Source organism: Muscardinus avellanarius (genome assembly GCF_963383645.1).
Source record: "Muscardinus avellanarius genome assembly, chromosome: 13".
NCBI classification, from domain to species: Eukaryota; Metazoa; Chordata; class Mammalia; order Rodentia; family Gliridae; genus Muscardinus; species Muscardinus avellanarius.
This window is the reverse complement of record NC_137799.1, coordinates 21,436,366-21,463,685: the sequence shown is the minus strand read 5'-3', so window position 1 is coordinate 21,463,685 and position 27,320 is coordinate 21,436,366. Positions and strand designations below refer to the sequence as shown.

The window sequence follows — 27,320 nt, the reverse complement described above, 5'->3', positions numbered from 1 at the left end:
TCTGTGGAGTAAAAATGACAACCGCTAGATTCCTTCAGCAACGGCTGATTTCCCAGTGCTGGTCTGATTTATCCATGTGAATGCAAAATATCACAAATGGAAAGTGTCCCCGCTTACATGTGAGGAGACAGAGGCAGAGAAGCCCAGGAACTTGCTCAAGATCACTCAGGTGGGAAGCGGTGGGACCAGGCAAGTTACTTTTAGCCATCACTCACAGTAGCCTCTGGTGAATGAATGAAGTCTGATTGTGGCTGTGGGCAGCTGTAGGCAGCTGACACAGTCGTAGGCAGCTGACTCGGTGCTGTGGTTTTCCCCCAATGCCTCCGTGTGGGATTTTGTAACTAATGGGACTTTCTGTGAAGTGTGGAGACCTCAGACCTCTGCAGCTCCCGCTGGTGTTTGGGCCTCCTCACTCCAGGGCTCCCCGGGCTTTTCTGAGACTCCAGTCCAGCTCTGGCCAGAGAGGTTGGTAGCGGGGATGCCCCTGAGTTTCTTGTCTGGAGCATAGATGGAAGGGTTTATCTGCCTTGTGGGCCCACAGGTAATCAGATGAGAAGCAGAGAAGGGTGGCAGTGGTGGTCAGAGCAAGGTACCTCCTCGTGGTTATTTTTCTTGTTTTCATGGCTCTTGGGGTCACAAGGTATGATTAAGGAAGGCATGATCAGATAGATTGGCTGGTAAACGCTTGGCATATTTGTGAATGCCATATCTGCCTCTGGGCCAGGGCTTGGACTAGATAAGGAGGGGAAATCCTGCCCTTCTAGGAGTAAACATCTCCTGCCCAGTAGAATTTGTTTCTAGATCATGCCTGGGAAATGCAGTCTTTTCTGACCCACTATTTTGAAAGGTGGTTTCAGTAACAGGTTCAGAGACAGCCAGACCAGGTCCAGAGGTTCAAGGACATTGGAAATTATGGCCTTGGACTCTGGAGCCAGATAGCTGGAATTTTTCCCTGGTTCCTCAGCTGAGAGCCAACCAACTTGGGCAGATCATGTTATCACAGGAGGAGGAGGAAGAGGAGGAGGAGGAGTGTGTGTGTGTGTGTGTGTGTGTGTGTGTGTGTGTGTAGGGTCCTTGGCTTACATGATAGAAAATAATTTTAGCACATGCCAGTCAGAGGCATAGACACACATTATTATTTAGGAAATATTTATTTATGAAAGCAATACATAGACATTCAGGGGAGACCGTGGGTCATCTCCAGAATGAGGGATGCCTTTTGGGGGTTTCTGGCTCCTCTTTTTAAAAAAACATATATTTATTGGTGTATTGTACTTCTACATCGTAGTGAGGTTCAGTGCGACACAAATACACGCACAGCCCTTGGTTTGGGTCCTTTCCGATCCTTCCCCCTCCACACTTGTTGCTGAGATTGTTAATGTGCCCTTCATGTATGAAGATAGCATTATGTAAACTGTCTCCTTCCTCAAACCTCTTTGTCCTCTGCCCTCCTCCCTCCCCCAACTTCCTTCCACTATTCTACTGGTCTTTCTCCTTTTTTTTTTTTTTAGTGGTACTGGGGATGGAACCCAGGGGCCTTCTACCCTGGGACTATTTTATATTTGATTTGGAAACAGGGTCTCTTAAGCCAGCTGAGGCTGGCTTCAAACCTGCGCGATCCTCCGGTCTCAGCCTCCCAAGCTCAGGGATTACAAACGTGCACCACCACGCCCAGTGTGTCTTTGTCCTCTTTTACCCCACATCCCTTGTGTTTTCTGAAGGGGGTCTGGGGGTCGGGGTCAGCGCAGGAAAGACCCAAGGCCAGCCGTTGGAGATAAGCAAGCAAGCAAAAGCTTTATTAAGACAGCTTACATCAGGCAGCTGGGAGGAGGGGGCTTCCGCTCACAGTGGAAGATCACACAAAGTACGGGGCGTTTACTCGTTGGATGGTTCATACCCCAGTGGGTGTGTTATCAGGGGACTGGTTGTTGGGCATCCCATGGCCCCTTTGGCAGGCTATGAGGTAGTCAGCACAATCCGGAAGAGAAGCCGGAGAGCCGCCATCTTTGGCATGACTGGGCTGCTTATCCTAACATTTTCTATTTTCTCTCTAGCTTCCAAGTATGAGAAGAAATATGCAACCCTTGACTTTCTGAGACAGTCTGATCTCGCTTAGCATAATATTCTCTAGTTCCATCCATTTTCCTGAAAATGACATAGTTTGTTCTTTTTGGCCGAGTGAAATTCCATTGTGTGTATGGACCACCTTTTCTTTATTCATTCATCAATTGTTGGACACCTAGGTCGGTTCCATAATTTGGCCATTGGGAATTGTGCTGCTATAAACACAAGTATGTTTGGCTACTCTTTAATTTTTTTTTTTTTTTGAGTTACTAGGAATGGAACCCAGGGGCATTCTACCTCTGAGCTCCACCCTCAGCCCTAGTTTTTATTTTTTATTTGAAATAGGGTCTCATTGAGTTGTGAGGGGCCTCACGAAGCAGCTGAGGCTGGCTGCAAACCCGCGATCCTCCTGACTCAGCCTCCCAAGTACTGGGATTACAAGTGTGCACCACCATGCTGGGCTGCTTGGCTCCTCTTTTAAAGGAAACGTGGTGAGGGGCGGTATGGGAAGGTGGGTAAGGATATCAGTTTGGTGAGCTTGGGATCACATGATGGTTTATGGTGTGCTGTTCCTCCACATGGTCTCTATTGTCTGGTCAGTAGATAACCCTGGAAAGTCCCCTATTGTAGGTTCCTCAAGATTTTGTATCTCTCACGCTGAAGCTATTTATTGCGTGTGTATGTGTGAGGTTAATTAACAGTGTACAAGAAAATCATCCTAAGTGAGTGCATTTTGGTTACCTTTAAGCTTTACAGATTTCCAAGAATTTGGGAGTGACGGGCTTAGGAGAGAGACTGGCTTAGGGCGTCACGGGCCTGTAAGAGTAGGCAGAATTTCTGAATTGAAATTCTATTTCCTTCTCCTTCCCTTCTGTCTCCTTTGTACTATTTCTTTCTTTCTTTTTTTTTTTTTTCCTCTTCTATCTCAACTTCATACCTGTGCCCCTCAGATTCCCGTGAACTAGAACATGTTTAAGGGAAGGGGCCCTGCGGTGGGTAGAGACGTGGTGGGATGCTTGTGTCTCCTCGTTATAGCCTCACGGCAGCTGAACAAATAGGCCGCTCTATCCCCATTTGCCAGATGAGAACAGCAAGGTTCGGGCTGGGTGCCTGGACAGCAAGAGTCACAGAGCACGTGAGTCACTGTGCAGGGATGCAGGTCCATTCTGGCTCCAAAGTCTTGAATCTTTTCACTACTTTTTTTTTTTTTTTGGGGCACTGGAGGGTTGAACCTAGGGGCATTCTACCTCTGAGCTACACCTCCAGTCCTTTTTATTTTTTATTTTGAAACAGGGTCGCACTAAAGTTGCAGAGGACCTCACAAAGTTGCTGAGGCTGGCCTTGAACCTGTAATCCTCCCAAGTACTAGGGTTACAGGTATGGGTCACTGCACGGGGCTTCTCATCACATTTTGTTATTTTCGTTCCTTAGTGTCTGATAGATGTGTGATAATTGTTAATTAAAAGCTCATCTGGTGTATATTCTCTGCTGGGAGAAGGGGCTTCCAAGTGACCTTTGGGAGCTGAAGCCCAGGTCAGCTTCAGATGCACATACCTGCACGGTCACTCCAAGCCCCTCTCTTAGAAAGCCCCTCCCCAGGTGTGATCCAATGCTCTGCCATGGCTCCCTGGGAATGCTTCATGGTCTCTGAACTAGGGGCCCTGCACGTCCATTTTGCATGGGGGGGGGGCCCTGCAAATTGTGTCATTGGTCCTGTTTAAGTGTTGAGAGATGCAGAAGGCGATGGGGCCATGGGGACCAGTGTCTCTGTTTTCGGATGCCTGGGCCCGCTTGGAATCCAGCAGACGTGGACACTTCAGGTTTTCCCTGGCATTGCCAGCCTTGAAAAAATCCCAGGAGACTTTTCACCAAACACGGAGCAGGGCTGGTGTGTCTCCCAGGGGACTTGGGCATGATTTATTTTGGCAAGGGGCAATTCTCAGGTTTCTACTTGGACATATAACAGGTAGTGTGCAGGTGGCAGCCATCATAGGTGTCACAGGGATTCACAGTTTCCTCAAGGAAGCAGACACAAGGGTGTGCCTGTCTTTTGCTGATAAAAGGGATAAAAGTGGGTAAAGGTGAGACCCCTGTCCCTCTCACGCCTGGCTCTGGGGGAAGCATTTTCAAGGTCTTTTATAGCTAAAGGTCAAGAAGGCTGGTAGTGTTTCCATATTAGCTTTGGCTACCTGGAAGCTCAAAACTAAAATTTTTAGCTCTGGCACAGCAACTGTGTCAACAATAAAAGCAGTGTGTTTGCGTGCACGCATGCGTGCGAGAGTGTGTGTGTATGTGTGTTACTGGGGAATAAACTCAGGGGCATTCTACTTCTGAGCTACACTTTCAGCCCTGTATTATTTTTTGCTTTGAAACAGGGTCTCACTAAGTGACTGTGCACTGTCCTGGTGATCCTCCTGTCTCAGCCTCCCAGGCACGGGGTTGCAGGGGGCGCCGCCACACCTGCCCATTAACAGCAGCTGTTTTAGAGACTGCTGTTCCTGGAGTGTGTTCTTTGTTCCAGGTGCTGCTGTGTGTCTTTTGTATGCGTCGTTCAGTGATTCTGGGGCTGCCTGTGGGGAAGGGGCCTTGGTGTGAAGCTGACACTCTAAGGTTAAACCACTCGCCCTCGTTGGAGCCACTGGGAGGCGGGCTGGCATTTAATCCGCTTAGTATGACTTAGTCCATGTTCTTGAATACAAACCTCCTGAACACCTGGCTCTGCTAGGGAGCCCAGGGATTTTTGTTCTTTATGGTTATCTTTTCTTTTCTTTTTTTTTGTAATTTGTATTTTCATTCCCCTGATTTTTTTTCCCTGTGAGGACTGCTCCCCCTTCCCTCCCTCCCTGCTCCTGTTTTTCTCCTGTTTTGTGGTTGTTGCCATGCTGGGGGGTCAAACCCAGGGCCTGTGCATACTTGCAAGCATTCTGCTGCCAGGCTGCACCCCACCTTTCCTTGCGTGTCTTGCAGTGTCTCGTGTGGAGCTGTCCGAGATCCTCTGTGTAGACAGGTCTCCTGTAATAAGTATGCCTCACTCATGCCTGGCCCCCTGGGACGACCTCAGTAAGGGAGTCTATGCAGGGCCTTGGTCAGCAGAGTGACCAGCGGGTCCCCGGCAAGGCTGAGCTGGAGCAGTCCCCTGACCAGGAGAAGGCTCTCAGCCAGGGCCTGGGAGGGTTTTGGTTCCTCCTCCTCCCTCCAGCAAATTTCCTCAGCATGATCAGAAAGGCCAGAGTCAGCACAGAGGCTCCCGGTGGCTCTCCCTGGCCTTGGTGACTCCGGCCCGCAGTGCTCCGGGACCCCTGCCCCCTTTCCAGGCCCAGATCTGAAGTTCCTTTTTGTGCTGTTTTCTGAAGGCCAGCAAAGCTGAAGCCGAGCCACCGCTCCAGAATGAACCGCAGCTTCGGGAAAGGGAGGTAGAAGCCGGTTGTCTCCCTGCCATGGCATGCGAACCGCAGATGGACCCCGGCCCGTTGCCCACCCCCGCCCCTGGCTGGGGTGCCCTACCTGGGGTGGGCCCTGCATGGGGGCAAGGTAAGGCCAGCAGCCTGCACGCCCTCTCCTAACTCCAGGCCATGCTAGGCTGGACTCACGGAGCACGTTGGGGGCAGGGGAGGGTCACAGGGGTTCTTTAGGTGAGGATAGGCGACTCTTCCAGGCCACTGTTTTCCGTTTCTACCTAATTCTCTGTCATCGCCCTCTGCTTGACTTTCACTTCCGAAGTGTCTTCTCTTCTGGTCCACCCTCTTGCTGCGTGGTAGCCAGAGTAGTCTTCCTCAACACACACCCAGCCATGTCGCCTTCTGCTTCGGTGCTTCCCATCAGGCTTTGCATGAAGATGTGTCACTTACAGCTGGCAAGGCCGCCCTGCACGCTGATCCTTGCCGTGCTCTTCTTCCCCAGGGCTTTTGCACACACGGTTCCTTCTTCTTGTTATGTTTTTGCTTTCCTCCTTCTCTCTGCCTAATTTCCATTTCAGAGCTCAGTGCAGTTACCCCTTCCATGAGGAATCTTCCCGATGGCTCAGCCCACGTTCGGAACCTGTGATATGTTCTTCTGGTATATTTTCCTGCTCACAGCACTTATCACAGCCTGTAAATCATTATCTGCATAATAAATGTTGCACATGTGGCCTCCCCACTAGACTGTGAGCTCCTGGAGGCAGGGGCTCTGTGCTGTCCTGTCCCTCCCTGTGTCTTCATCACCTAGCGCATGGCTTGGCCCGTAGTAGGTCCTCACTAAGTATTTTGTTGAGTGAATGAATGAGTGTCTGGGTCTAGGCAAGGGCAGCTAGTGCTCTCAGTTGTGTGGGGTCCAAGGAATGTGGGTGGTTTCCTGGAAGGCCTGCTTGCAACAGGGGTTTCTTTTATTATGGCTCTTACTAGGAAAGCAGGTTATACACATACACACACAGCAGGATGGAATGAAGTTATTTTCCTTTAGGACTTGAAAGACACTGCTCTGCCAGCTCTTGCTCCTGGGTGGGAGGTGTCTCTGTCCTGCACAGGGCACTTGCGTGTACACACATGCATCTTTCCTCGGTCACCTTTCTTAGCCTAGGTGTGAAAACAGTATTTCTAAGTGAAGGGCTTGCTGCCCTCATCTTAAGGAACAGATGAGAAGTAGTAGTGCCAAGAACCCAGGAGCTCTTGGTTTGGAAGGCGAACAGAAGCCGCAGAAGGCTGACGCTCACTGTGCAGAGCCGGGAGGGAGGCGCTGTGCCTGTGTCTGGAGGCCGCTGCTCAGTGGTCACTGGGGTTCATTCTGTGCCGGAGGTGGCGAGCGGTCTGAGACCCACCTGCCCCATGACTGCCCAGTCCCGGGCTCCCTTCCCTTCCTCCACAGTTCTCTCTCACTTGTTTTCTCTGTTGGCACTGCCTGGTCTGCCACCTTTCAGAGGCCCCTTTTCCTTTAACATGTTCACACACACACCGTTTAGGGCTCCTGGAGGGGTCGGTACAGCTGTGACTGAGGTCTCAGCCCCGTGCCTGGTGTGTGCTGAGTGTCTAGAGACCCAGACCTGTTCTTAGTTCCTGTTGGTTTATTTTCTTTCTATTCTGTTTTCCTCATTTGCATATCCCTTGATTTACACACACACACACTCACACACACGCACACACGCACGCACGCACGTATGTATGCCTATACTGGGGATTAAACAGAGGCATTCTACCTGTGAGCTATACCCTCAGCTTTCTATGGTATTTTTAGTTTGAAACAGGGTCTCAGTAAGTTGCTGAGGGCCTTTCTACGTTGCTGGGGCTGGCCTCGAACCTGAACCTGTGATCCTCTTGTCTCAGCTTCCTGAGTACCGGGATTACAGGCATGCGCCAATACCTCTAGCTTCAGTTTTTGTGAGGCGGTACCGGGGACTGAACCCAGGGGCAGTCTACCTCTCAGCTTCTTTTTATTCTTTTGTTTTAAAACAGGGTCTTGCTAAGTTGCTGAGGCTGGCCTCAAACCGGCATTCATCCCATCTCCGTCTCCCAAGTGCTGGGATCACAGGTGTATGCGCCATGCCCAACTTTGCCTCCAATGTCATATTATAATTTTATCTCTGTATATTTTGTGTTCATGAAGCTCCCTTCGATCTGTCTCTGGAACAAGATGTGGGAGGGTAAGCACACACGCAAACTAATTTTGGCTTCACTGTGATGCTTGAGTCCTGACTGGCTGGCTTTAGAATTTTGACGACGGGGACTAATTCAACACCGATCTTGTGCCTCGGACTTCAGTTTGTCATCAGAGTTATGTGTAAAGTCTGCAGTGGCCAGGCTCATCTCAGGTGTTTACCCTGTTAGTGACAGGCTGAGCTACAGTTTGAACCCTGAAGCCATCTGCTTTGGGCTTTCTCCATGTCCTTTGCTCCTTCAAAGAGAGAGGGGAGGGGGGCAGAGCAAAGTGGGCAGGATGTAGAGTTTAGAATTTTAAGGAACCCTCGAGACTATAGGTGATTATCCCCTCTTGATATGAGGAAAGAATCCTTACAGGAGTGGTGGCATACACCCACAATCCCAGTACTTGGGAGGCTGAGACAGGAGGATCACAGATTCCAGGCCAGCTTTAGCAATCTAGCGAGACCCTGTTTCAAAAAGTAAAATAAAGCTGGGCGTGGTGGCCCACACTTGTAATCCCAGCATTTGGGAGGCTGAGACAGGAAGATTGCGGTTTGCAGACGGCCTCAGCTACTTAGCAAGGCCCTTTGCAACTCAGTGAGACCCTGTTTCAAAATATAAAAGGACTAAAAAAATAGGGCTGGGGGACTGACAGGAGCTCTGGGCCAGCAGAATACCCATTTGTGGTTTAATCCCTCAGTCTGGCCTCCATGTAGTGGCCACAGACACTGTGCCAAAATGTGCAGTCCTCCCACACACATGGCTGAACGCCGGACCCAGGAACTTCGGGCTGGAATCTCCCACGGCTGAGGGAGTGAGCTGGGCTTCATCTCCGGCAGCCCTTCCTGTGCTCCAGCGACTTCAGACCCCTTCTCCAGCTGGACTCATGGTCTGGCTTCCCCCAGCATGAGGCGAGAGCTCTGGTAGCTATTGTGACCTGCCTGGGTTGATGTGGTTTCTGAGGAATGAAAGGCCTGATTTATGCTTTTTTGTTTTGTTTTGATTTGGTTTACCCCCAGTACTGGGGATTGAACTCAGGGTCTTATTCATGGTAGGCAAGTGCTCTACCACTGAGCTGTCTTCCACCGCCTTTTCGTAATACTGCAGATTGAACCCAGGGAAATTCTACCTCTGAGCCACACTCCTGGCCCTTTTTCTTTTTTCTTTTGAAACAGGGTCTCACTAAGTTGTTCGGCTTGAACCTGCATTCCTCTTGTCCCAGCCTCCCAAGTACAGGGATTATAGCTGGGTGCCACTGTGCCTTCTGCTTTAAAATTTCTTATGTTGAGATGGGGCCTTACTAAATTTCCCAGGCTGTCCTTGAACTTGCAGTCTTCTTTTCTTGGCCTGTGTGAGTAGCTGAGGTTCCAGGTATGCACCTTCACTCCTGGCCCTTAATTGATGCTTTTAACATGTTAATTGGGTCGAAGATATTTGTGGGAGGTGCCATGGTTTGAGTGCCCCCCTCCCACACACAAGTTGGAGTTCAGTTGCTTCTGTAACAGTATTAAGAGGTCCACCTTTAAGAGGAGATTCAGTCACTGAAGATTCTGTCCTCAAGAGTGGAATAGTATGTGTGGCCAGCTTTCTGCCACTGTGATAAAATACCTGAGAAAAACAACTCAGGAGAGGTTTTTTGGGCTCAGTTTCAGAGATTTAGTCCATGGTTGGCTGGCTCCATTGCCTTTGGCCTGTGTCGAGGCAGAGCACTGTGGTGGGAGCTGTGGGGGAGTGGTGCTCACTGAGGGCAGCCGGGCAACCACAGGAGAGGGGCAAACAGGGGTGAGGTACTCCCCAAGGCCTTGCCATCAAGGACCACTTTCTTCAAGGAGGTCCCACCTTCTACAGTTCCCACCATCTTGGTGACCATTCAGCTGTTGATGACTAAGCCCACTGATGAGGTCTGTGCCCTCCAGAGCCCATCACTTCCCCACACCCGCACCTCTGGGGACCAAGTTCCCACTACCTCCGCCTTTGGGGTCCATTCCAGATCCAAACCAGAGCTGGCCATTACACAGGGCAAGTGGGCGACCTCCAAAGCGTGTCCTTGGGTTCCTGATCCGAAGGAGGAATAGGGCCCCGTGGTCTTCTGGCGACGCACACTCCCTTGCAGTGCTATGCTGCAGCTCCAGGGTGCTCACCAGATAGATGCCTTGATCCTGGACATCCAGCCTCCAGCACCGGGGGGCCAAGTTAACTTCTCTTGTGTGTGATTTACCCAGTCTGTGGTCCTCCATTACAACAGCAGGAAATGGAATCAGACAGGAGGTTACCAGTCAGTCAGTGCCCTCGTTTTCGTTGTTGCTGTTACGAAATGACCACCGACCCAGTGGCTTAGAAACCACATATGTGTGGCTCTGAGCTAGCAGCAGGGCGCTGCAGGATCTGTGCCTTCCTTTGTGGAGTCTGCAAGGGAGAATCTATTAGTTTTCCAGCTCCAAAGGCCACCCGTGTCCTGAGCCGCCTCCTCGAAGTGAAAGCCAGTGGCCGGTGGTGCCGTGCCTTACTCCCTCAGTGGCGCCTCCTGCTCCGGCTCCCTCTCCCACTCCCGAGGGTCTTGTGATCACCTGGGGCCCACCTGGACGGTGGGGATGCTCTTGCTGTTCGAGGCCCGCCGGTGTGGGGTCCTAATGCCACTTGCAGCCTTAACTCCTTTTGCTGCAGAGGTGGCAGTTCACAGGTTCAGGAGACGAGGGTGTGGACACCTTTGGGGGGGCCGTGGTTCTTCCTGCCATAACTAGTTACCTCTCAGGCTCTCAGGAGCCTGCCGGACACATAAGAGTCATTCAGATGAGCTTCCTTTGTGGTGCTCCTTTACAAGGCTACCGCATCATCCCTTGCGATGGGGAACTCAGTACCACCCTTTCTCTGTGAGGACAGTGCTTGGTCTTGGATAATTCCCACTTGTACGGTCTCCCCTGTGTCCCAGGAGCCCCCTTGCTCTGGCCCCACGTCTGCCTCGCCTCCTTGCGGCATCCCGGTCAAGTCCAGTTCTTTGGGATTTGAGACCAGCCACTGGGTCCCTCCTTGTCACAGACAGTCCTCACCTTCTTGGCGAGGCCAGAGGGGCTGCCCTCTGTCTGGCCTCCGCCAAGGTGGCTCCCGGTGTGCTTTCAGAGCTCCACAATGGCCAGGTGCTCACCGTCCTCCGCACCGACAACACCTGCACACCCATCTCCTTCGATCTGGGGGCGGCAGAGGAGCAGCTGCAGACCTGGGGTGTTCAGGTGGGTGCTGGTTTTGTTGACTCCCTACCCTTCTTCCCTCCATCCACCTGTCCATCCATCTGTCCATCCATCCATCCATCCTTTCATCCAGTTATTCAGAAAATATCAAGCACTCACCCTGTGCTCGCTGTGGTGGACACATGAGGAGGGTGTAGGGATCTGTCCTCTCTTCCCAGTTCACTCACTTAACAGATGTGTGTTTTGGGGTGTCCATTTGTACCAGGCACCTAGCTGGCTACACCGTGTGAAAAGGACACGGTGTTGTGGAATTGGACTGGTATCGGATGAGTCAGGACAGCAGGGCATAAATGGCACAGCAGCGGGATATACAAGGCATTGAAGACATTCGTAGGAGAAAATGATATGCTTGCCTGCAGGCAGATGGTTATGAAACTTCACAGAGGAGTGGGCCTTGATGTGGGGTCTTGAGGGATACGTAGGAGTATGCTGGGCGGGCAGGAGGAAGGACGACATAGGAGAGGGAACCACATTTGCAAAGGGAAGCTACATTGTCTTCCAATGTGTGAATCCAGACTTCACAGCCCCCAACATCTGGACGCAGATTGGGCTCTGCTGCTCACTCCCTGTGTGACGTGGGGCGGGTGACTCACCTTCTCCGTGCCCCCGTTTTATCATCTACACATGAAGACTGTATGCAACCTACCATCTAGGGTTTTTGTAAGGATTCAGTGAAGCAATGCTCAAGGATTTACTGTGTCTGACACAGACTACATGCTCACCAAACTCTTAGTGTTGGTGAGAAGTGCAGTAGGTGTGATTTTCTCTCTTCCCAAAGCCCCAGCGAGATGAGGTCTGCCTTGCGCTGGCCAGCAGCGATTATCACAGGGGAAATGTGCAAGGCTCACATTACGATTTTGGAATTCTTGAATGCTGAATTGAATTTTTTTTTTGTTTAGAAGTCATTTTCCAAATTGATGTTAACCCCCCTTGGCATGAGCTGGCTTCGTCATTCCACGTTTCCCCTCTGCCTTTGTACACAACTTTTTTTTCCTCTCAATCTTGCGCATTGATCCCAGGGACACTCTCTCTCTAAGCTACACCCCCAGCCCTTTTTAATTTTTTTACTTTGAGACAGGGTCTTGCTAAGTTGTTGGGGCTGGCCTTGGGCTTGGGATCCTCCTGCCTCTGCTCCTGAGTAGCTGGGGTTACAGGTGTGTGCCAATGATGCCCAGCAGAAGAACATCTTCCTCATAAAGTTGTCCTCACATTGAGTTTTCTTATGGGGGAATAGTTTATATATTGTTCTACCACATTCCTGAATATAATTTTTAATCAGAAAATTCCGTTTTCTCGGTCTGCTCTCATGGGGTCTCCATGCTCTGCAGACACTTTTGTTTGGGCAGTATGATGAGTGGTTGGTACTTTGGACTGTGTTAGATGTGGGGCCTGCCTCTCCTGTGTTCACCATATGACCAGCCCTGTGCCAAGCACTGTTTACATATTATCTATCTCATACAAGGTGTGTGCACCTCATTTATAAAGGAGGAAACTGAGGCCCAGAAAAGGGGCAGCTTGCTCCAGGTCACAGAGTCCTTGAGTGGCAGGGTGAGTTTGAACCTGGGGCTGTCCAACACCGGAGCCTGGGCTACAGGATTAGGCTGTCCTGTGTCCACTGCGAGGCGCTGAGTCTCGGGCCTTGGGGATCCCTCTGCTTTGAGGGGATCCTTTGGGTCTCAGCTGCTCCTCATAGAGCTGCACCCTATGATTTCCACCCAGTGGTCCGAGCTCCTCATTCTGTGTCTGGAACATGCCAAATCCCCCTTCCACAGGACCACCCCCTGGACTGGACCTATGCACTTGCTGGTGGGAAGGAGGGGAGGGACTGGCCCGCCCATGGCTGATGACCTCTCTCCCTTGGGTGGCTGAGCAGGTCCCTGCCGACCAGTACAGGAGCTTGGCCGAGAGTGCCCTCTTGGAGCCACAAGTGAGAAGATACATCATCTACAACTCGCGGCCCATGCGGCTGGCCTTCGCCGTGGTAAGAGGGAGGTGGTGTGCTCACCCCTAGCCAATGCCCCTGGTGTCTTTGGGCAGATAAGGGACTTGGGGGCTGGTGGCCTAATTGCCTGGGGAAGAGCAGTACCACAGGGAGCTGGACTGGTGTAATTCACAGGAGAGCGTTGTGACCAGGTCCCCGCATAAAGAGTGGACATCGGGGTTTACTATGGGCAGAATTTAGAATTGGGAATCTGCAGACTCACTGAGCTCTGAACTTGTGTCTGATTTCTCCAGGGCTCTTCCCTTCTCTGGGACTTGGTTTCCCCTTCTGTTCACAGATAGGTCAATTTCAGTTCTAGTCATATATACATGTATGTATGTTCATGTATGCACACATGTGTATCTATATAGCTGTATGAGTAAACACATGTGTACGTGGCAGTATTTGTGTGTCAGTATTTGAATGCGTGTACTCTGAGCCTTTGCTCTTGCCCACGATGACTCGCCGCTGCTTCATATGTCCCCGTGGTCGATAGCGCAGCTGACTCCCTCCTCCCACTCTAGGGAGAAGCCAGGGTCGGGAGCCAGCATTTCATACCCTAGTGAGCTCTGGGTCATGATGTGGTAACTCATCCACCCTTCACAGGTTGCGGTTGCAGCAACCCTGTGACGTTAGCATTAGTGTCCCCATTCTACAGGGGGGAAACTGAGGCTAAAAGAAGTGTTACCACCTATCCCAGGCTGGACGGCATGTACGCGGTGACTGTGGCCTTCTAACTCAAGCCTACCTCACTCCAAAGGCCGCCCTTTTCTGTTTTATTCTAAGTCAAGGCAAAGTAGGATTAGGAGTAGCCACCAACCCCTGTCCTCTCCTTCTGCTTGTAAACAAGGAATTGGGCGCTCACTCCCAGGGGCTACGTCTGGCTCTTTGGGCTTTGTGAGCTGTTCTGCTCAAGATGGTGTCAAGAGTGTCCAGGCCCTTTCAGCAGAGCTGCTTCACTGAAGGAGATGCTCCTGACCTGCTCTTTGCCTGGCTTCTTGCAGGTGTTCTACGTGGTAGTGTGGGCCAATATCTACTCCACCAGCCAGATGTTTGCCCTGGGCAACCACTGGGTGGGCGTGTTGCTCGTGACCCTGGCCGCGGTGACCTTGACGCTGACTCTTGTGCTCATCTTTGAGAGGCACCAGAGGAAGGTAAGACTTGCAGAGGCAGAGGCCCCACCCTCTCTGCTGCCTCAAAAGGTTCCTCCAGCCATGAAAATTCACACCAGCTGTGTGCCCAGTGACTAAGAGAAACCAAATCACACGCATGATTCAATCCTCTTTCTTTTTCTTTCTTTCTTTCTTTTTTTTTTTTATCAACTTTCAAAGAGAGAAGATTTGGGCTCACAGTTCCAGAGTTGGCTCTGTTGTTTCTGGGCCCGTGTGGACGTAGCGCTTGATGGCTGCTGTGTGTGGCAGGGCACGGCCACTTGCCTCCTTGCTGAGGAGCCAGCAAAAGAGTGAAGAGTACTTTTGCTTTTCTCATCTAATCCCTGTGGGGTTTTTTTTTTTTTTTTCCTGGAAGCAGGCTGTTTTAACAGAGAGCCTGTGAGGAGGGCACTGATAGCCAGCATTCCTGTGATAGTTAGTTAATGGAGCCATTTCACAAGCCTGTTCCAAGGTGCTCATGACGTGCCTGTGAGTGGGCATGGGGTGGCTCCTGAGCCCACCTCGCTGCAGCACTGGTGCCCAGGGTGGGGGTGGGGGGAGGTGAGCACGTTATTTCCTCTTGGGATGGGCCGGCACTCACCTGGTGTTCTCTTGATAGCGATGCCTCATTTAATCCTGGAATTGTCCTTTCACTGGTCAGAGTGTAGGTAACTTGTCCTCCACGCTGCTAGAAGTGAGCACTCCAACTCCTGATCACATTCAGAAAGGAGACTGATACCTCTCAGCTTCATGTATGATCCAATAATTGTAATGTTTCTCCAATGTCTGTCTTTAATTATGTATTAAGTTTTGTGTGTGTGTGTGAGAGAGAGATAAGGGGATTTAACCCAGGTGTAGTCCACCGCTGAGCTAAACTCACAGCCATTTTTAATTTTTATCTTTTTTTTTTTTTTTTTTTCGGTACTGGGGGTGGAACCCAGAGGTTTTCTACCTCCGGGCTATACTCCCAGACCTATTTTTTATATTTTATTTGGAAACAGGGTCTCACTAAGTTGCTGAGAGCCTCACTCAGTAGCTGAGGCTGGCTTCAAACCTGTGTGATCCTCCTGTCTCACCTCCCGCCCGGCTTTTTATTTTTATCTTGAAACAGGGTCCTGCTAAGTTGCTGAGGGCCTTGCTAGATTGCTGAGGCTGTATTTAAACCTACATTCCTCCTGTCTCAGCCTCCCAAGTACTGTGATTACAGGCATATGCCAGTCAGCCTGGCTGCATTAAGCACTTTATATGCAGTAGGTTGTCTACTAAGTGCTTTATGTGTTAAGGCACTAAATGTTTTGCCAGCCCCCTGGGTAGAGGTCATGCTGTTCCGCGTACAATAGGAGAAGCTGAGGCTTTGAGAGAAGCCAAAGACCATGCTACTAGTAAGTGGCAGAGGTGGAATTCAAGGCCAGTATTCTCAGATTCCAAGCCATGTTCTAGTTAGGGCCCCACTGTATGGGTTTGTGGGCCTGGTCTAGCATAAATCTAGTCGCTCAAAACAAGACAGATTTATTACCGTATGTTTCTGTGGAGAGGAGTCCCACATGGGCCTCCCTGGGCTATATTCAACTGGGCAGGGCTGCTTCCTTCTAAAGGCTCTAGGGTAAGGTCCTTCCTGGCCTCTTCCTTCTCCCAGAGGCTGCCTTGTTCCTTGGTTCCTGGTCCTTTCTGACTCTTAAACCTCTTTACCTCTTTCTCTGACTCTGATTCTTCTGCCTTTCCTCCCCTCCCTCTTTTAAAGGCCCTTGTGACTGCATTGCACTGGGATAATCTGAGATAATCTCTGTATTTTAGGTCAGCTGAGTAGCAACACGAATTCCTTCTTCCACTCTATTTCCACACGTAATATCACATTCACCGCATCTGGGGCATAGAACGTGTGGTCTTTGGGGACACGATGCTGCCCGCCACACCAGCGTGGCCCTTGCAGCACCTTGGGAAGCTCTCATCCCTGCGTCCTGCAGTTCTGGCCCAGTGCTGGGCTCTGCGCTCCTGAGGAAACACTATTCCAGCGTTTCTCAGAAGGGGAGCGAGGATGTGGGGAGAGGTGGTCAGGGCTTACAGTGTGAGTTCCTTTTGTGTCTGGGTTCACAGGGACAAATAGGAATCTTGTGGCTCAACCATTCTGAAAGGATCTTTGTTGGGCTTTGCCACAGACCAACAAGACAATGCCACCCTTGGGCTCTGTTGAAGCTTTTGTAACCCTGTGACCGGCCTATAAAAAAATAAGCTAAGCCAGCCGCTCCTCAGCCAGAGGCTTCTCTTGGGGAGAAGGGAAGCAGAAGCCTGCGGGAGCCTGGCCCTGGCGGGTCCTGGAGCAGACAGATGTGAGCTGCGGCGCAGGGGACGCCCGCCTGGCCCTCTGCCGCCTCCTCTCCCTCCTTTCATTATTCAGCTCAGATTCCAAGCCATGTTCTAGTTAGGTGTCTGCAGAGCCCCTGTGGTATCTGCAGAGCCCCTGTGAATACCAGGTAGCAAAACCCCCCAAGAGCCCTTTCTAATAATGACTGGCAGCTACTGAGCACCTACTTTGCGCCCTGGGCCTTGGGCCCGATGCCAGCTTCATAAGGAGACAGGGCACCTCTGCTGTTCCTGAGCTCTGCAACCCAGGTGAGTCACTGCCCCACCTCTCAGGGCCTCGGGGCCTTCCTCTCTGAGGTGACATAGAAATTGTATCTCTACTGTAGGGTTGTTTTAAGAATGAAATGATTTAATACATGTGAAGTGCTTGTGATAGTACTTGGTATAACATAAATGTGCAGTTAATATTAACTGTTATTGCTGGTTTTGTTCGCTCCCAGGGAAACTGAAGTGCAAATAGGTTAAGTAGCTAGGTTTTGGCCACACAGCCCTCTCCAGGTCTTCCTTGGGGTCTCAGTTAAAGGCCTCTAACCCCGGGATTTCTTGTCACTCAGGTCCATGTGGATCCCCTTTCCCGACTGCCACTGCTCTTGCTGTTGGCACCCAGCTGCATCGCTGCGTCCACAAAAGCCTAAAAACCTCACATATGCCATCTTGTTTTCCCTCTGTTCAGTGCCCTTAGCCTTCCTCAAGGTCAAAATGTTCACGAGGGCAGGCGAGACTCTGCCCCATTTCACATTGCAGGCAAATGCCTAAAAATATCTGTTCATTGCCAGTATGGCTTAATGGAAACGATGTTTTAATTTCTCTCCACCTTCATGCTGGTAGGACTGGCTGATGTGATGTGAGTGCCCCTCTTCAGAGCCTTCTGCATGGATTAACTCTTGCCTCCTGACACCTGCAAGGCAGGGCGGGGTCACCTCCAATTTGGGCATGAGGAGGTGGAGGCAGAGAGGGGAGCAATTTGCCTGAGTCAGGCAGGCAGGGGAGGTGGAGTCAGGGATTGAACTGCTGGTGAGTGGCTTCAGAAAGGACGACCCACCCTTAGCAGACTTGTAGGCAAGATAAAGTATGATTATTTCTGTGTTCGTAGTAGTGGCATTCCCGGACAATCCAGCATATATTAAACTCATGCAGTAAATAAATAAAATCAACATCGACAACAAATCAATTTAGGTGTGTAAGATGGAGTTGGGTTGGCAGGTCGGAGACCGCTAAGCATCTTTTCACTTGCACCTGTGGGGGGGGCTGGGAGTCCACACAGAATTGTGTCTGTTAGCACATGTCTCTCAGGGGAAGGCGTGTCCTTGGCCTCCTCCACCATGTGCCAGCGCTGTCCATCTCATCCCTGTGACAGCCTAAAAGGCCTCCTTACATTTCTCAAGCTCTTTTTGGAGGTGCTGCTGCTCTGGGAACCCTGGTCCTTGATGGGCTGCTTTCTTCTTTTATGTGAAGGTCGCCTATGGGTGTCTTCCCCAAGCTGTACCTTGGGTCCTTTGCCTGCTCCCCCTCCTCTCCCTGGCCTCCTAGCGTGTCCTCTCTCAGTGTGTGTGTGGCATCAAGGGTGTGAGTGGGGAGAGACGGAGTCAGCCACTCCTGTCCTTACCTGGTAGATGCTCAGACCCGCCCAGCTCCCGTCTCCCACCAACACCCGACAGTGTTCGTGCCCTGGTCTGGCGCTTCCTATGTGATCTCAGATCTCACCACGTCCCCGGGAGGCACGGACACTGGAAATATGATATCATGTCATCATTATGATCAGATCGCTAGCTCTGTATTCTTTTTTTTTTTGGTACTGGGAAGTAAACCAGAGATACTCTGTCACTGAGCGATACCCCAGCCCTTTTCATTATTTTTTAAATTTTGAGACAGGGTCTCACTAAATTGCCCAGGCCAGCCTTTAACTTGTGATCCATCCTTCTTCCTCAGCCTCCGGAGTAGCTGGGATGATAGCTCTTTATTCTTCTACAACTGAAGACCACAACACTCAGGGAAGGAACATTCCTGCTCCAGGGCCACACAGCTAGGAAGTAGCAGGGTTGGGCTTAGGCTGTAGAAGTTACTGTCCCAACGACAGCCCCGCTGTACAGGAGGGGAGAGGAGGGGCCCTGGGAGTGAGGATTGCTGCGTGGCGTCTCAGGGTGGGACAGTGTGTGGCCACTGCCTGGAGTCCAGGAGCACCCTGCAGCGTGGAGGTCAGTCCTGGGCCTGGTGTTTGTCTTACAGGCCAACACTAACACAGACCTGAGGCTGGCGGCTGCCAACAGAGCCCTCCTGAGACACCGTGTGCTGCTGGGGGTCACGGACTCGGTGGAAGGATGCCGGAGTGTGATCCAGGTACCGTGCCCTGTGTGGCCTTTCCCTGTGGCCTGCATCATAACTGTGCTCCAGAGAACAGCTGGCCTGTGTCCCCAGCCTGAGCAGTGTGTGTGGGGCTCTGTGGCCGCCTTTTCTTCCACTCCAGGGTTCCTCCCTTGAGCCTCCTCTGTGCACACTGAGGATGCTGAGGGGCCCCGTGTGGGCCCTGCCCAGCACGAGCTCACGGGTGTAGAAGGATGACAGGCACTCGGCCGCACAGTCATGGTGACCTTGCTGCTTCTGCAGCAGAGGGATGGTCTTGGCAGGGCTAGGAGGCATGCCACATGGCTTTTTTTTTTTTTTTTGCAGGTCTGGGGATAGAACCCAGGGGCATTTGACCTCTGAGCTACACCCCTTGCCCTGTTTTTTATTCTTTATTTTTAAACAGGTTCTCACTAAGTTGCAGAGGGCCTAAGTAGCTGAGGCTGTCCACGAACCACGATCCTCAGGTCTCAGCCTCCCAAATGCTGGATTACAAGCGTGCGCCACCATGCCCGGCGGCACATGGCATTTTCGAGGGACTGTGAGGAGCTCACGGTGGCTGGGGCCACCGGGGATTGGCTGCAGGGAACCATGAGCTGGAGAGGCAGGTCACTGCTGCAGGCCTGTCCAACCGTCGCAGTCACTTTCTTTGTCCTAAAGGCAGTGGGCAGATCTTAAAGTGATGGGTGCACAGCCTTGAAGCGGGTGGGGATCCTGCCTGGCTCTGCACAGTGAACTTGCAGAGTCTCCTCTGCCTTCTCACCAGCCAGGGCCCCTTGCACTGAGGAGCCTGAGGTGGGCATGCACGGGGCACCCGGGAGGAAGCTCCTGTGCCCAAGCCTGGTTTATCCCATAGGTGTCTGTTGATAGCTCATGTGCCAGGCACTTTCTGGGTACTTAGTGGCAGCAGAGAGCACACACAGATACCTGTCTGCTGGCGCTGATCACACCAGAGTAGTACAGAGTGATCTGCCGATGACGGCGTGGACCAGGAGCTCCTGTCCTAGGAGCTCCTGCAGGTCCTTTTCAGCCTCGTTTGTCTCGAATCTCCTTTGGCAAGTGGCACATAGGGGTGACTTGGCAAGTGTTAGTTGAATCCAAGTGCAGCTGGGTGGTAGATGGATGGACACTTTACCTTTTCAGACCACTGGACTCATTCATTTTTCAGGACAGTCTCTTGGGACAAGGTGATGCAGTGTCTGGGACGTCGTTCACCATCACTAGGATGCGCAGGGTGTTGGTGGGTTAGTAGTGCGGGAAAGGGAGAACAGGAGTGGCCAGGAGATGTAACACTTGAAGCAGCATGATGCATAGCTCTTGACTACTTTTGTATCTGTTTGGAAGGTTTTTGTTTATTTGTTTTTGTTTTTTGGTGATGGGGATTGAGCCCAGGGGTAATCTACCTCTGAGCGACACCCCTAAACCTTTTTACTTTTTGTTTTGAAACAGGGTCTTGTAGGTTGTTGAGAGTCTTGCTAAGTTGCCGAGGCTCGTCTCAAACCTGCAATCCTCCTGTCTTAGCCTCCCGAGTATGGAGATTATAGGCATGCACCACCATGCCTGGCCTGGGAGTTTTTGTGGTTAAAAAGTTTTCAAAAGTCATTTAAAAATTTCTCTCTTGTGCCTAAGACAGTAGGAGAGATGAGTTGACCAGCATGACCTGGGGTCTCATGGGTCAGCTGCCGGGAGAAGCACATTGGTCAGTGGACAGAGGTGTAAGTCAAGGAACTCCACTTTTTTCTAGAACTTTGTGATGTGGGGCACCAGCAAGGTGTCATCATGTGTGACTGAGAATTTGGCCTATAGAGTTTGGCCTTGGCCTCCTGGGGACTGTTGGGGCAAGAGGGGAGGTCTGGGTAACATGAGGCCTTCCCACCCTGCTTCCCTCCCCCTAGAGCACCCAGGCTCTAGATCTGGCCTTGGATCTGGCTGTGGGCGTCACAGTGGCCTCACTCATTGGCAGGTTTGGATTCCAGACATAAAGGTGCCCTAACCACTGTGGAAGCAGGTGGTACCTGACCGATGGACACACGACGTGTTTGTTTGTGGTCTGTCTGCAGTGCTCTGGGACTTGGCGATGGAGCCATGGCTGTTTTGCACAGGGTTAGACATGTTCTGAGTGGGCACACAGAGCTATTTTCCCCCAGCCATACCCATGAGGTGTGGATACAGTGTGCGGCTCTGGGATAATGAGCAGAATGGTGTGTTTCTGCTACAGAGTGGGACAGTCGGGCGGTCCTCAGCAGGGTGGGCCTCTGGTGGAGGGAGATGGAGGAGACGCAGGGATGGGGCGGAGGGGCGGCGCTTGGCCACACCGGCTCTGCTGGCACTCTCCACAGCTCTGGTTTGTCTACTTCGACCTGGAGAACTGTGTGCAGTTTTTGTCCGACCACATTCAAGAAATGAAGACTAACCAAGAGGTAAGAAATTGTGTGAAATATAAACATAGCATGGCTAACCTGGACACTCATTGTTGGTAGGGGGGAGAAAGGGAAGTGAGTGGGGAGGGGAATAAAAAGTCCTTGGAATGTGGCACCCCTATGTGAAGTCTGCGGCTGCTTTTGCCTAGGGAGTGATGGCTGCTTTTCTGTATACGTGCGTGCGTGCATGCGTTACTGGGGATGGAACCCAGGGCATCGACCTGTGAGCTGTTTTACCTCCTGTGTTCTGATAGGGAACGGTATGATCTCACTCATGGGACTCAGTTCCAGTTTCTTCTGAGGTCGGCAGTGGAGTCTGTAGCCAGTTCCGTCCTCTGCTGGGCCCGCAGCTCAGGGAGTCACCCACCTCCCACGCCCCACCTGAGTTAGGATACACCTGCACCCCTCTCTTTTCTTTGCAGTCGCTGCTCAGGAGCAGACTGAGCCAGTTGTGTGTTGTCATGGAGACAGGGGTGAGCCCCGTGGCAACAGAGACAGCGGAGGGACCTGAGAGTTTGGAGGAGGCTCCGCTCCTGCCCAGCAGTCCTCGTCCGCAGGAGAGGCCGCTCATGCAGAATGAGCTTCACCAGCTGGTCCCCGAGGCTGAGCCAGAGGTAACGTGTGCACTGTGGCGGTTGGGCTGTCCTCCCGCACGGGGCTCCTGCACAGAGTCCACGTGGAGGCTTCAAGTGCTGGACCCCTGGGCTCATGGCTCCTCTGAGTGTAGAGCCCATCCAACTCGTGCAGCCCCAATCTCCCAAGCTTCTTTTCTCACCTCAACACATTTTAAAAAACAGTTTATAGGAATCATTTTATACCTACTGGGATTTTTGCATGCATTCAAAAAAAAATCTTAGATGTTCTTTTTGACAATGATTTTGGATGGATAGTTGCTGTTGATGGATGATAGCTTACTTCACCAATATTGAACAAATATTTGGTCTTTTTTTGTTTTTGTTTTTGGTGGTACTAGGGGTGGAACCCAGAGGCTATCTACCTCCGGGCTATACTCCCAGACCTACTAAGTAGCTGAGGCTGGCTTTGAACCAGTGCGATTCTCCTGTCTTAGCCTTCCAAGCACAGGGATTATAAGCATGTGCCACCACGCCCGGCAAATATTTGGTCTTTTAACAATCTATTTATCACCAGGTGTGGTGATGCAAATCTGTAATCCCATTACCTGGGAGGCAGAAACAAGAGAATCATTGTTTGAAGTCGGGATCAACAACTTAATGAGACTCTGTTTCAAAGTAAAAAATTAGAAAGGGCTGAGGGTATAGCTCAGTGGTAGAGTGCCCCTGGATTCAACCCTGAGTTTGTGTGTCTGTCTCTCTCTCTCCCTCCCCCCTTTCTCCCTCTCTCTCTCTCTCTCTCTCTCTCAGTTGGTCCACTCAGTCTCTGTTCATCACTTCCACGTATTCACTTCATAGCTGTGGGATGTTTGGGTCTGATGTGATTCTTGGAATTCCGCTGAAGTCTAGCTCCTCCAGCTCAGAGCTCTGCTGGTTCTGGTTCATTGCTAATAGACTAGAAACCTGGACCTGGCTGTAGCTTGTGCTGCTTCTCCACGCCCTGAGGACAAATCTGCAGCGAGGAGCAACCTTTGGAGACATATGGAATGTCAGGACATCACTTGCATTTTATTTTCAGTCAAGGTCTTTGGGGATTCAAGGTCTAAACCAACCCAGACATTCCTCTTTTGCACTGCTGGGGAGTGGGAGGCCTGCCAGTAGGACTGTTTTTAAAAGAGAAAACGATGCATGTATTAATCTGTTCACTTGCATCATATTGAATTTTTCATTTCCTTTTTCTTTTTAAGAGCCGAATAGATTGGTAAGGTTATGTACTTTATTGTGGCATGCATGTCTGGCTTTATGTGCAGTAGCCCATTAAATATGGGTCTTTTAAATTATTTTTTCAAATTCATTCAAACCCATAGTAATACACTTTCCTGTCATGAATATCAAATATGTGTGTGTGTGCATGTTTTTAAAGTAGCTGCCTTCATAATAAAGTGAGGGAAAATACAATCACTGTTCTGGTCTCAGTGTGGGCCAGACAGTTCTGTTTCAGTCAGAAGCCAGTGTCTATAACAGAGGGATAGAATGGCCACTTACATTTTTACAGATTTTTGTCCTGCATAAAGTTATTTAGCAATTCTCTGAAGTGTGTGTTGCTTTGTCTTCTTTTGGTTTTCCTTTTTTATTTTTTTATTTCTTTCCTTTTTTTATGATACTGGGGATTGAACCCAGGGGGCGTTCTACCACTGAGCTACACTCCCAACCCTTTTGTTTTTTACTTTGAAACAAGGTCTTGCTAAGTTGCTGAGGGTCTCACTAAGTTGCTGAGGCTGGCCTTGAACTTGCAGTCCTGTCTCAGCCTCCCAAGTATGGGGATTATAGATACATGCTGCTGTACCAAGCATTCTTTCTCTTCTTTAATGTGTGAAAACAGGTTTTAAGAGGGCAGTCGACTTGTCCAGAGCCACAGAGCAGGGGAAACTGTGTAAAGCCAAGGCACAACTAAGGCCCTGCTGGTTCTTAGGGGGCTGGTTTTGTTGCTACAAGTTAATTAGTTAATCTTTTTGCTTTCCTTTTTTTTTTTTTTTTTTTTTTTTTTATTTTGGTGGTTCTGAGCTATACCCCCAGCATTTTTTGTTATTTGTTTGGAAACAGTCTCAATAGGTTGCTAAGAGTCTTGTTGTGTGGCTGAGGCTGTCCTCAAACCTGCAATCCTCCTGTCTCAGCCTCCCAAACACTGGGATTACAGAAGCATGCCACCAGGCCCTGATGTTTAGTTCTTTACTTTTTTGTATGTGGTACTGGGGTTGGAGCCCTGGGGCATTCTACCTCTAAACTACACTCCTAACTCTATTTTTATTCCTTATTTTGAAACAGAGTCTCTCAAAGTTTTGGAGGGCCTAAGTGCTGAGGTTGGCTGGGGCCTCACTAAGTTGCCGAGGCTGGCTTCAAACCTGCAATCCTCGTATGTCAGCCTCCCAAGTACTGGGATTGTAGGAGTGTACCACCAGGCCCGGCTGGTTCTTTGCTTCTTATACTCTTGGTTTTAGACTAAATTGGTGAGAAGACGAATCTGAGTTAGTGAATAGTTGATGCTTTGAACAATATTTTCCAGCTCAAAGGGCAACTCAAAACAAACACCAGTTCAATAAACCATGTGGACTTTCCACTTCTTTGGACAGTAATACTGATGTAGTGATACTGATGACATTTACGGAGCACAGACACTGGGGGCCGTGCCCTCCATCTGCTCCTGCCTTCCTCACCCCAACTCAGAGTGGCAGATGCTGCTGCTTTTCTGTTCACAGTGAGGATATGGGCTCAGCTCCTGAAGTAGCCTGCTCAGGGCTGGTCACTGAGCTGGGAGTCTCCCAGTGCTTTGAGAGTGCGTGTATTTTGTGCATATTATTGTTCTTGTTGCCTTTGATGCTGAGGATTGAACCAGGGCCTCGTGCACGCCAAGCACGCGCTGTACCACTGAGCCTTCCCAAGCCCAGTGCATATTTTTATCCCCACGCAGAGGTCAGGTACCCAGCTTGGGCATGTGGACACTGAGGCCGCACTGGCCACAGCCTAGGAGGTACAGAGCTGGGCTTGCAGACTGGGCTGGCATCTCCCGAGAGCCCTGTGCTGGCCAGGCCTGGTTCTTCCCAGTGAGCACCATTCCAGGGCCCAGGGGCAAGAGGCTTGGCTCCCCTTGTCCTGTGGCCCTCACCTGTTTCCTCGCCTCTTCCAGGAAATGGCGCGGCAGCTGCTGGCGGTGTTTGGTGGCTACTACATCCGGCTCCTGGTGACCTCCCAGCTTCCCCCGGCAGTGGGGACACGACACACAGACTCTCCAAGGACTCCATGCCCCTGCCAGCTTATAGAAGCCCACATCCTAGGCACAGGGTGCTGCCCTTTCCTGGCCAGGTGACCTAGGGACAAAGGTATTCCTCTTCTTCCAAGACTGAGCTGTGGGAGGGCTCAGGAGCCCAGGGTGGTCAGTGGTGAGCTCCAGAGGGTGTGGGTCCCGGCATTTGCAGGGCCATCATGCTGAGGCCTGGCCCTGCATAGAAACACCGTTTAGACCGTGCCCCGTGCTGAGCCCTGGCCTTTACTGATGGCTGCCGAGCCGCTCTCTCCCCGGCCCCTCTCTGCTGCTTAAACTGGGGCCTGAGGGGAAGGGCCACTCCCTCATTCCCTTCAGCTCCTCGGAGCCTAGGGGGAGGTGAAGGGACCTGCCAGGGAAGGTCATGTGTCCAAGCTTGGTCTCACATGATGTCCCTCTCCCTCCATGTCAGGTGGGGAAACTGAGGCTCGAGAGTACATTGCTCTTCACGCCTTGCCTCTGACCTCTGAAGTTTTAAGACTGCCTCTCTCCAGTCTGAAGAAAAGAAGAAGCTTCTCAAATTCCCCTTATGGATTTTTCGCTCCCATACGTTACGGACAGCGGTGGAACTGTCTGCTGGAAGCCAGGCACAGAAAGTGGAAGATGGAAGGCAGGAGACAGCAAAAGGAAGCAGTGGGCAGGTGCCCTTAACAGGAATATCTGCCAGAGCCAGGTCCTGTTTGACTAGAGGGCTGGTTTGTTCAAAGACACGTGTGCTGTGGTTGTGGCTTTATCCTGCAGACACTGAGTAACAGTCGTCTTTCCTGACACTAACATCGCCCCGGAGTGAAGTGTGATCAGCCGCTCCCGGGTTCTGTGAGGAGCTCAGACCCCTAGGTGTTCTGCTCCCAAGGACATTGGAAGACATGCTGTTCCCCCAGCCCAGGGCCAAAGCCCTTGCTTGGTACTGGGAGCTCCTGGCCCAGAGGCCCAGCCTTCATCTGCAATTTTGACTTCATCTCCCACAAAATCCCTTTATAAGTTCTATTTCTCTTTATCTGTTGGATGTTTCAAAGCCCAGCTTTCCTTATTTTCCTTCAGGAAGTCTTCCAATACAGTCAACTCTGTTGCTGTGTTTAAATTTTTTATTTTTTTATTTTTTCGTGGTACTAAGGATGGAACCCAGGGGCATTCTACCTCCAAGTTACACCCCTAGCCCTATTTTTTAGTCTTTATTTTGAAACAGGGTCTCATTGAGTTGCAAATGACCTAAGTAGCTGAGCCTGTCTGCGAACCGAGAACTCCTGGATACTGGGATTACAAGCGTGCACCACCACGCCCAGCCTGTGTTTAATTTTTGATAAAAATGTTTACCTCCTTTAAATTTTGATGCAGCTGCTGCCTGTACTGGTGTTTATGTTTTATGTCAATCCTGTACCCCTGTGCACATGCCCACTTTTATTTTTTATGTATGACGTAGACCTTCCAAAAAAGAAAATGAACAACCATTGTGTATTGATTGTGTCGCCATTTCCCTAGCAGCTCCTTGACTTGTTCTCTCGCCAGTTGAATGGTGAGGTCCAGGTCTTGATGGAGCTGGGTTCTGGCCTTGACCTTCCTTCCACTTTCCTGTAACTTTTGGCAAGTTGCTTTCTTTGGCTAGTCTTCAGTTTGCCCTTCTATACATTGGGTGGATTGGATGATTGTCAAGGGCCTCTAGGACCAAAGTTCTGGGAATTTTGAGCTCATTCTGCTGTCTGATATGGCTTTATCTACAAGCGGAAAGGTCCTACAGATCCCCATGCTGAGGGGTCCTGGGCATGATATGCCTGACGTCTTCTATCTGGCTGGAGACCTGGATTCTTGTCCTAGATCTTCCTAGCTGTGTGACTTTGTCTAAGTCACTTAACCTTTCTGAGTTCACTCCTGATAAAGTAGATCTGGTGAACTTGAAATGTGATAATGCAGGTGACATACCTTGTAAAAGAAAAACCTGGCTCTTCACTTTCTCAGAGCCAGAGAAGAGGGTTCAGGTGCATAGATCCACTCTGGAAATGCCTGTTTTAGGTGTCTGTTTAGCCAAGTCCCAGGCCCTGGGACAGTTGTGTTTGATGAAACTATTCACAAAGATGATCACTGTACTGACCTGGCACAGGCAGTGTTGGTATAAATGTGATCAATAGAAGCCTGTATTGATCATCAGTCTTAAAATCGCAGTAAGTATCAACAGAATAAAAACGCGTTGGTTAAATGACAAAACAGCAATTTTTCCCTTTAAAGGTCTACTGTGGGGCCTTGGTACATTCCGGATGGCC

The 27,320-nt window shown here is 50.7% G+C and overlaps 1 protein-coding gene across 1 annotated transcript; it reads left to right on the top strand.

The window, feature by feature from the left end:
* Positions 1-5,501: 5,501 nt before the first annotated feature.
* TMEM268 (transmembrane protein 268) lies at positions 5,502-25,599 on the top strand (the record flags this gene model as incomplete). The annotated part of the gene is made up of 9 exons (XM_080709068.1): positions 5,502-5,595; positions 10,794-10,903; positions 12,795-12,902; positions 13,907-14,056; positions 18,641-18,751; positions 21,094-21,174; positions 21,597-21,788; positions 24,931-25,123; positions 25,478-25,599. 8 exons carry the CDS (start codon positions 5,502-5,504, stop codon positions 25,108-25,110), a joined length of 1,026 nt encoding a protein of 341 aa, XP_080565194.1. The 3' UTR covers positions 25,111-25,123; positions 25,478-25,599.
* Positions 25,600-27,320: the final 1,721 nt, after the last annotated feature.